The sequence below is a fragment of the Arctopsyche grandis genome, chromosome 8, assembly GCF_051622035.1.
Source record: "Arctopsyche grandis isolate Sample6627 chromosome 8, ASM5162203v2, whole genome shotgun sequence".
NCBI classification, from domain to species: Eukaryota; Metazoa; Arthropoda; class Insecta; order Trichoptera; family Hydropsychidae; genus Arctopsyche; species Arctopsyche grandis.
The window spans coordinates 32,837,779-32,848,411 of NC_135362.1; the positions used below are offsets into that span (position 1 = coordinate 32,837,779).

Below are 10,633 nucleotides of genomic sequence, written 5' to 3' on the forward strand. Positions count from 1 at the left end.
CGTTAGTCGCGGATTGGGTAGACATCGTCGTCGGTCGTGTATTGTTCGTCCGTTTACCTGCACTCTAGTCGCGAAGTGCAGTGTGCAGTTAGTAGTGAGTAGTGAGTAGTGAGCAGTGAGCAGTGAGCAGCGGGCATTGTAGATCGAATTTTATTTGTCCGCGGAAGGAAGAGGGATGGCGGGGTGGCCGTGACCCGCGCAACTCCTCTTTCCCCTGCCGTCCGGCCAGTCGCGACTCCGGCTCCGGCTCCGACTCCAATCGATGTAAACACGGCCGACAACAAACCGATGGTAAACGCGTGAACGCCGTCTTGCCTACACTCCACTCCACTCCACTCATTCCACTTTTCTTGGTGGCTCTCGGTGTGCGTGGGTGGGGTTGTGTGTGTGTGTGTGTGTGTGTGTGTGTGCACAGGCACACGGCACGCACACGCGCCTAGGAGCGGGCGGGGGGAGAGGGGTGAGGTGGGACGGGTCGTGCGGTTGCGCACCGGTTTTGTGTTACCAGCGGCGGCGGCGGTGGCAGCGGCTAGCGACTACCGACTAGCGACGACCGCTCCATTCGGTCCGCTCGGACGCGCTCTCCGCGGCTCCCCAGCTCTCCAGCGCTCCAGCGCTCGCCACTCGTCACTCGTCCTTTTGTGTCCATTCTTCACCATCGCCAGGGTCTGCTCCTCATATCGATCCAAGTATGGCCCGCGCGTGTGCATCCAACTCTGTGTTTGCGTTCGTGTGCGTGTGTGTGTGTGTGTGTGTGTGTACGCGGCTGTTCGCAAAATGGCGTCGGCGAAAGTGGACACGCGGCGGTGGCGCTGCAATCGCAATCGCAACACCACCCGCCCCACCCCACCCCACCCCTCCCCGTCTCGCTCCAGTCGCGGTCGATACTCGGCCCGAGCGGTGTCGCTTCGTTTCTGTCTCTGTGTAGTGGTAGTGGTGGCGGCGGCGGCGGCGGCGGCCCAGTCTCCGCGCATGCGCACTCTCCTTACCCCGGCCCCGGCCCCAGCCCCTGCCCCTGCCCCTGCCCCACCCCACTGCCCGCCAACCGCACCCACTCGCTCTCTACTGCGCCTCAGCTTTCGGCTCCCGTCCCCGACTGCCGTTCGCCACTCGCCTCGACTCGCGTTGTGCAAAAATGTAAACAGTTGGAATTCGAGTGCCCTCTCCTCCCCTCCCCACCCGCGCCCTTATAATGTTTGCTCTCTTACTTGTTGATTGGTCCTGTTTTTGGTTCCCTTTTCACTTTCTTCTTCTTCTTCGTTTCAGGTTCTATGTGTGTTACATCGGCTTCTTAAAAATATGATGGAAGCTATTCACAAAAGATACCACACTTTCTGAAGATCGCGCGATGACAGATGCCTTTCGGCGACGACTCGAGGTGAGTACCGAATCCGAATCCGAATCCGGCCACCCCAGTCTCAGTCCCACCGATAACGCTTTTCGAGTGTTTCAGGACGTTCTTCGTTGGCCCCGTGCCGCAGACGAAATGGAATCTCCCGATTCGTCACCAGTACGATGCAATATAGGTTAACGTCGCTGTCTTTTATTGCCGTTATTCTTCTTTTGCTCGACTTACTTTGCGAGTCTCGATTACCGTTGTGTTTTGTTGGGTCCGCAGATACTACCGGGCGACAACCGACTCCGTCGATTGCCGTGGACGTCGATCTGGCGTCCTCTCCGTTCCTGATCACCGAGGAATACGATACGAATTGGATCTCGGGTGTTTTGCGTGTTGCTGGGCGGGCTGGCCCCTTCACCGCGACTCATCTCTCTTTCGATCCGAGGGCCATTCTGCCCGACTCATCTGTGATAACCAGCCCGAATAGTCGCAAGCGAGGCCAACCTCCGTCCTCACAGGTAGCTTCGAATCTCGAGTCTGTTCCATGCCGTGTGGGGAGGCCTGTCTAACGCTCTGTACTGATTCTAGTTTGTTTTTCAGGTCTGGGACTCGAGGCCGGGCCGCGTGGCGCACCCCACCACGAGCGCTTCCAGCAATACACATCTTCCCACGACTCCCACTCCTTATCACCCTAATCTGGCAATTTTTGGGATCGCACTTCACCGTACTGATAACACTGCTAACTACTCAATTAACTCTAAGATAAATGATAATAAAAACAATATGCAATCTGTGAAAATTAGATTAGTTTTAGATAATATAAATTACTTCGAGCGTAAGATTAAACTAAGTAAAAAATATCTGATATCTGATATCTCTTTAATATTATGTGTTCCACAATTTATAAAATATAATTATTCGAATGTTAACGCTATTATTAGCGAATTGAAGCAACGTAAAGTCATCGAGATGACGATCGACACAAAGAATCTTGGTGCTTTTCCACAAATTCTGGAAAATAAAAGTCGGTGTTGTAAGAAAACTGTAGATAGCATATGTGATTCAAATTTAATTGTAAATTGTATCCTGATAAACCAAATTTTTGGCACCACGCCAGACAACAGCATTCCTGAATTGAAAAATGCCATAACTGTCCAGGGTATCGTGTACGGACACCCGCACTCGCATAGCTTTAATCCAAACTTAATGTATAGTAGAGGGGCGATTCGCCCACTCTCGTTGAACAAGTCTGATTACGCTTTTATTAGCAAAACTTGTATATCGACCCATTATGTATTTATCGAGTCTGATTCAGTATCAATGAACAACAGTATCTGTCAAAAGTCGACAAAAAATGTGAAAAACCGGTCTCACCAGGCCACTAGAGAGGAAGTAGAATACTTTCCGAAAAGCGAAATTAATAAAAGCAATAACGTATATTCTCAATCCGACAATAAGACGAAAGAGAACGTTGAGAAATGTGTCGCCGATGCACTTCTGCCTACGAACGAAGAGAACAATACCGAAGAAGAGGAAGTTCCTTATATGTCATTTAAAAACGGAGAATTGATGTTCAAGTCGTTGTTGCGATTGACCGAAGAGGCGCCCGCCAAAATCTCTCATTTGCTGCGTCTCGGAGGAATCGAAAAGATCGGAGGATGGCACACTCCCAGCATTCTGCGTTTGCTCGGCGGAGGTGAGAGTTCTCTGAACGCTGCCAGCGGTTGGGGAAGTCCACCGAACGCCAACAGTAACAGTGGTCAGTTGTTTGTGTCAACTATGAAATTGTTTTGTCAGATCTCATCACCGAAAACGAATATTAAACTGAAATCATTTCATAATTAGGTGGTACGAATAATTGGAGCGGTAACAGCAATAGTGGTAACCAAACCGGTGCAGGAAATAATATGCCACAACAATGGGCCAGCGCAAATCAACGTCCACCCGGTTCACAAACTGACGGTACAATTACAATAAGTTATTTTAATTTAAGCATACATTTCGATATGTCATTTCTTGTTGATATTTATCTGCCTATAGTTAATCTTATATATTTTTCTAAACTGTTACACGAGTTTCTCGCTTCTTGCGAATTTTTACCATCCTAGCAGTGACCTAATAACAGTTTTTCCTCCCACGATCTTTAGGCAACTCAAATAAAGTAAACAATGTGGCTTCAGGTGGAACGGCGGGTGGTTCGGTAGCTCCGCCCACTGGACCCGGCGGAAATTGGGGCAGCAGTGGACCCAACCAAAACATCCCTGCGTCTTCACAATCGAGCAACGCTTCTCAGGCGATTCCACCTGTTCAAGGTAGTCTTACCTCAACATTTTGTAAAATATTACAACCTTGTCATTTTGAATTTGAAATAATATTCGGAATTGTTATTATTTTTTTAATCAGCGAGTACTGGAGGTAATAATTCTCCCGGCGCTACTAGTGCAGGTGGACCGGTGATTGTATTGACTTCTAATAGTGTCGGAAGTTCGACCAGTACTGCGGCCCCTCCTACGACTGCCAAAGCTCAGCTTGAACAGTTGAATACGATGAGAGAAGCCCTTTTTAGTCAAGATGGCTGGGGAGGGGTAAGCGATCACCTCTGCACTTTGTGAAATAACGTGTACTGTTATTACTCTTTTATTTCATATCATATATTGTTCTTAATAGCAACATGTAAATCAAGATACCAATTGGGATGTTCCTACGTCTCCTGAACCCGGTGTAAAATTGGACCAACAGGGTGGTCCTCCAGTTTGGAAACCGAACATAAATAATGGTGAGTAGAAATCGCCGAGATAAAACTTGAATCTTTTAAGCGTCTTTCGACACTGCTCAAGTGTACACCAACTGATTTTATTTTATAGGCACTGACCTTTGGGAGGCCAATCTGCGGAATGGAGGACAACCACCTCCACAGCCCGTTTCGAAAACTCCATGGGGTCATACGCCCACTAGCAACATTGGGGGCACTTGGGGCGAAGACGACGACACCGGAGAGTCTAGCAACGTCTGGACTGGTCCACCGCCTCCACAGCAATGGGGGGCACCTCCCCAGCAACCACCTCACTGGAATGCAGCTGGCAAAAAAGATGATTGGGGTGGATGGGGTGAACCTCACCGCTCTGAGATTCATAGACCAGAGATGCACAATCGAGATCTAAGACCTCCTGCTCCCGATCATCGCGATATGAGAGTTATGATGGGAATGGATGGGCGTGGGGATATGCGTGGAGATCCACATGGTATTTCTGGACGTCTCAATGGATCGGCCGATATGTGGGGACAACACCACATGCCTCACATGCAAGCTCCCCCCAATAAAATGATGCCGACCAATGTTGGAAACGGCGTTAATCAGTGGGGAGCTCAAGGACCTAAAGATATGGGAATGTCTAAGACTGTATCTGGGTGGGAGGAACCGTCTCCACCAGCTGCACGGCGCAATATGCCGAACTTTGATGATGGCACTTCATTGTGGGGTCAACAACGCAGCGGTGTTGCTCCTTGGAAAGATATGCCCGGTGGGATGGGACGTGGTGCTATGCAATGTCCACCTGTGATGCCTCCCAATCGTATGCCGGGTGTAGCACCAAATACAATGAAACCGGATGCAATGTGGGGACACCATCACAGAAATGGCTCATGGGAAGATAGTTCTGGGCACTCGGGTAACTGGGAAAAGGACTCTGCAAATTCGTGGAACGAAGGACCCATGAATCAAGCGGGTTGGGTGGGATCTAAAACTAAGCCCATGGGCGTTCCTGGGGGATCTTGGGATGCGGACATGGGAGATTGGAGAGGAGGACCAAAGCCTCCCGTTAGTGGACCTTCAGCCGCCAAACTTCTGCCCAAAGACATGATTTGGAACAGCAAACAATTCCGACTGTTAGTAGACATGGGATATAAAAAAGATGATGTTGAACTAGCCTTGCGAAATACTAATATGAACGTCGAAGACGCTATGGATTTATTGGGGCAGATGAGGGGTAGTGGCGGAATGGACACTTGGCGTCGCCACGAAGATCATCCGGGTGGTCCACCTTTTGAGCACCAACAACAATATCCTACCCCACCTCGACCGCAGCATCCATCTTTCCCACCGCAACAACCACCAAATGTACCTTTTCCACAACCAGGCCAAGGATTGGCTTCTATCGGAAACATGCCAGCTGCCGTCGTCCAGAAGATACTCAATCCATCCTCGTCTCAGCCACCACCGTCTTTCAATCAGCAAAACAAGTAAATTTGAACAACCTTTTTGTATATTTTCAGAAATGATTTTGTCACTTTTATCCGAGTTAAAATTAAAATGATTATAATCTGGATCCAACTACTGAGTAGTAATGATGTCACTCAAATTTTATGAATTTCGTATTTATTTACTGATTTTTTCTTCTTCAAATCACATTCATAGTATTTAAAGATTAATATACAATGAAATTTTCAGTCAATCTGGTGGAAATGGTCAGCCAAGTACTGCCCAACTTCGTATGCTAGTACAACAGATACAAATGGCTGTTGCTGCTGGTTATTTAAACAACCAAATTCTAAACCAGCCGTTGGCACCTCAAACTTTGGTGCTATTAAATCAGCTTCTACAGCAGGTTAGTTGATAATTTTTTCTGCTAAATTGTCATGTTTGATATTTCAAACTAGAAATCCAAGTGGGAGTATTTGAAATTTTTTTTAATTTAAATTCATTGCCATCTGTAAGGCTTCTTCTGTGTTTGTTATTATTATCGTTATTTTTTGTTTTAGATAAAACAATTGCAACAGCTCGCTACTACACAACACAATCTTTCACAAAATCCATTGAATGGTAAAGGAAATGTAGGATTACATCTGACTGTACAAATAACAAAGGCTAAGCAGCAAATTTCTAATTTACAGGTAATTTATGGTACAGTTACGTAATTTCTCCATTATAATTTTATATTAAAATGATTATAAACTTGGATCCAACTCCTGAATAGTAATGATGTGACTCAATTTTTATGATTTGTAATTATTCAACGAAAATGCAATTTATCCATGTAGTACGATTCAACTGAAGATTTATTTTGTGTATTTAGAATCAGATTGCTGCACAGCAAGCCATCTATGTTAAACAACAAGCTAACGCTGGTTCATCATCAACGTCAGCTGGTGGCGATTTCTTTAATAAACCCCACGATCCTTTGTCCCAGCTTCAAAACAACTTCACTGATTTAACACTCAGTAAGGATGCACCATCTGTGAGTACTGCTTATGTTTATTTGTGTTTTTTTTTTTCTTCCTGTTAATGCTCAAAACCTACTAAAATGATCGATCGATTCTAGGCCTATGGAAGCAGTGGTGGACAACAATCCCGTTTGAATCAATGGAAATTGCCCTCTGTGGACAAAGAAGAAGGTTCTGAATTTAGTAGGGCTCCAGGAACCACTACAAAATCTACAACTAGTCCGCAATTAAATCCGCTCACTTTGCAGTCGGATAGGTAAATTATATTGTTCTGCAGACTGTTAAATTTGAGACGTTTCGGAGGTTAAAAAATAAGCCTTTTATATTCTAGTACATGGTCTACTGGACGTCCCGTGAGTGACGGTTGGCCAACTACCGATACTTCTGATTTACCGGATGGTAAAGAGCCTTGGCCTTCAAGCCAGCCTCAACAGGCGTCCACTTACACCGATCTCGTTCCAGAGTTTGAACCCGGAAAACCTTGGAAGGTCTGCGTTGTTTTCTTTATAGACTTTATTAAAGTAGTGGTCGTTGAAACATGTGTTTTATATACTCCCTCGTTTGTAGGGTAACCAGATGAAGAGTATTGAAGATGATCCTGCTATTACTCCCGGCTCTGTGGTTCGTTCTCCACTATCATTGGCAGCAATTAAAGACACCTCTGATATTTTTGGATCTAGCAATCAGGGAAAAGCCTCACCCACTACTCCGTCTGAAAGGTCTTTATCATCTAGTACTTGGAGCTATCCTCCACCCTCTCCAGCATCGACAGCGAGCTCGTTTAACATGAGTAAGAGTTCAAGCTCCAAAACATGGGGAGACACTCCCACAAGCGGTGCATCTGACTTGTGGGGCTCCGGTGCCTCAATGTCGAAATCTCGTGGACAGCTTCCTGCCGCATCTGTACCGAAGCCGACTTCATCCTGGGGAGGTGGCTCATCACAGGCACAACGTCCTCCTTCTTACTCTCAGCAACCAAATTGGCAGTCAACATGGTTGCTTCTGAAAAACCTCACTGCACAAGTAAGAAATTTACATTGAACATTTTTATCTTAGTTAGAATGATGGGTAAACGTTATTTTTTCTTTCAACCTCCAACAAATCTGCTCTTTAAATAGTAGTTTGCTAATAATTCTGTTTGGTTAAGATCAAATCCAGCGCATTAAAAATAAACCTTATTAAAATTGGGATCCTGTGACTTAAATCATTAAATCAAACAAAATGAAAGAAAAAAAACTATTAAGAGAGTATTATTTCCACTTTTGTCTGATCTCAATTATATAAATTACGCATAAGTGTTTATTGATTCCTCGATATTGACGATATTGTAAGTTTTCCAGCTCTGTGATTTATTGTTTGTCAATCTTGATTAGTGTTTTTCAATAGACCTTAAAAAATCTTCACACATAATAGGCCTTAAAAGCAGTGGTCACTTCTTAATTTAATTTAGAAGTTGTATAACATTTTTAGTGAATTGCTAAAAATGATCGCAAAATTTTTTTTTCTTGAATTATATTTCTTTCAATAATTAATAATATTTTTACACTCAACCTCATTTCCGGATTTATAATTTAATTTGCTATGTGACCTTTTTAGATTGACGGTTCAACACTGAAGACTCTTTGTATGCAGCATGGACCATTGCAAAGCTTTCATTTGTACTTGAATCAAGGCATTGCTTTATCAAAATATTCGACTAGAGATGAAGCTAGCAAGGTAAATATCAATCATTTACATGTTTAGGGATAAAAAAAAATGTTTTTATGACTTTCATTTGGATGAATGAAATGCGTGAAACATAATTTTTTATTAGCAATTATGATTTCAGAGGACACTTGACTTATTTTTTATTGCCTTTCTGTCCACCTGCCTTCAATTTTTTGTATGCAAATATCGATAAAAATACGTAAACTGAACAATAAATCGCACCTAACTGATAAAGTTAATAACCTTGTCAATTCGAATGTTTTAGGCCCAAAGTGCTCTGAATAATTGTGTATTGGGAAATACTACAATATTCGCTGAATCACCAGCCGAAGCTGATGTCAACATGATTCTGCAGCATCTCGGCCAAGGAGCTGGTGGTGGTCAGTGGCGAGGTACAGGAAGTAAAGGTGCAGGCGGTCCCTCTGCTTCGGACCCATGGTCATTTTCGTTATGGGAATCTCAATTGGCAGAACAAAGAACTACTCCGTCTTCTCTTGGCTCCTTCTTATCTCCTGACCTCCTCGGCGGCGAGTCTATGTAAATCTACTCCACCGTATATATAAATATATATTGATACTAAACAATTTAATTATGTGATAGTATTGTTGTGCTTTTTAGATATAGGTTATTATCGATTATTATATTGATCTTGTTTATAAGGAAATAACATTCTATTTAAAAATGATAGAAAAAAATTATAATTAATGATGATCGAATCGTGACCAAATTATATAGCGGCCAATTTAATAGTACCTTTACTGAAATAAAGATAAAACGATTGTTTCCTGTTTATAAAATAAGTTTAAGCCTTTTGAATATTGATAGTACATATTATATATCTATATATATATATATATAAATATTTTATTTTTAATGCTTTCTTCATTTTTATATATATAAAAATTTCCAAATTGTTTTGCTATATATTGTAAAAGACATTTATTTTTTTGTTTTCCAGTGATATTATAGATATAAAATCAAAAACTTCTTTATTAGGGATATTTCTTTATTAGAGCATTTGTTGAAGTAAAACAAAGTTATAAGTGTTATTTGTGATTACTCTATACTACTTTGTTTTACCTAGTCAAAAGTTAGTTTGCCACCTCACTATTCTTTATCAAATATATACATATATATATATATATTTATATATTAAAAAAAACAAACAGGGACATCACACTCGCATACGCAATGTGTGTGTAGTATGTGTGCCTCTCAAGGTATCAAATGACTCCAAGAATTTATTTTATCAATAGTTTTTAATGAATTTAGTCATTCATCTTTGCTCATCGACAATTATAGAGTGATGTTATCAATATGTATATGTGGTGTAAATAATTATAATAATTATAAATGATGTGTAATTGTTCTCTGACAGGTTTCAATTTTTATCATTATTTTTAAAACATAGAAATTATAATGTCATTCTTGCAGTCGTTTGGTGTTTTTTGATGGCTTTATAAAAGTAAATAGTTTGACAACTCCTTTTCTAAATTTGATTGTTGTCGAATTCAAATATTTTCCTCTATTTAAACGTGGTATTTTCTGGATTCCATTGCAATGATGAGTAGGGATATGATAAATTATAAATATATATATAATAAATATATATATATTTTTGTAGTTGATGATAATGATATTAAAAAAGGATAAAAAGTGATAACATAAGTGGTTTGCAAAAGGAGAAATAAATTAAGTGCCATCAATACCGACTGAACTTGTGTGTCTATTATTGATCTATGAATTTTATTTTAACTGAAAAGCAATGCTCTAAAAAGTCATGTTTATATAACTCGTAATAATTTTTCTGAAACCTGTGTTTGTTTTTCGTAATTCAGTATCTCGATATAACTTGAAATTTCAATAAGAGTGTGAATTGGAACATCGTAAATGATGGTCATTAGTCAGGTCAATGCAATATATAGATGATTGAAACATCTGAATTCGTACAAAATTGCCTTTGAGTCAAATGAATCTTCCAGAGGTAGAATGCGCTCGCAGGCGTTTCACCGGTACGGACTGGGACGTTTGTGGGTACTTTAACACCACAATCATATTTAGACTGCACGCAGAGTATTTATTATGCAATGTTATACTTAAATTAAGATAGCTAAAGTATTGTGCATATATATGGTTTATTACATGTTTAATTTCGTCTTGAGGGAATTGCTCATATTGCAGAGAGCAACGATACGAGTAGATCAATATTATACGCATACATATGTATTGTAACAATCAATCTCGCATAGGAATGTGCGAGAATAATCTAGTTTTACATACAGTGTAATTATAATATTTCTAAGAATTGGGTGTACATCATAGATCTAAATTATTATCAAAATTTGGCGGCTATGAGCCGATTATATA

General features: G+C 41.6%; 1 protein-coding gene across 1 annotated transcript; it reads left to right on the top strand.

Moving 5' to 3' along the window:
• The first annotated feature begins 487 nt into the window (after window positions 1–487).
• gw (trinucleotide repeat containing adaptor protein gawky) lies at window positions 488–8,954 on the top strand. The gene is made up of 18 exons (XM_077436890.1): window positions 488–1,137; window positions 1,267–1,378; window positions 1,454–1,526; window positions 1,619–1,857; window positions 1,940–3,098; window positions 3,185–3,301; window positions 3,487–3,651; window positions 3,743–3,924; window positions 4,007–4,115; window positions 4,204–5,578; window positions 5,787–5,943; window positions 6,098–6,229; window positions 6,412–6,573; window positions 6,658–6,815; window positions 6,891–7,047; window positions 7,136–7,582; window positions 8,156–8,275; window positions 8,532–8,954. The coding sequence occupies exons 2-18, from the start codon at window positions 1,349–1,351 to the stop codon at window positions 8,805–8,807; spliced, it is 5,058 nt and encodes a 1,685-aa protein (XP_077293016.1). The 5' UTR covers window positions 488–1,137; window positions 1,267–1,348; the 3' UTR covers window positions 8,808–8,954.
• Window positions 8,955–10,633: the final 1,679 nt, after the last annotated feature.

Bases quoted from the DNA above. Each gene is read 5' to 3' on its own strand.
- gw (XM_077436890.1), top strand. From the start codon at position 1,349: ATGACAGATGCCTTTCGGCGACGACTCGAG. The intron at 1,858-1,939 runs GTAGCTTCGAAT...TTTGTTTTTCAG, and splicing joins GCCAACCTCCGTCCTCACAG to GTCTGGGACTCGAGGCCGGG. The intron at 3,302-3,486 runs GTACAATTACAA...CACGATCTTTAG, and splicing joins ACCCGGTTCACAAACTGACG to GCAACTCAAATAAAGTAAAC.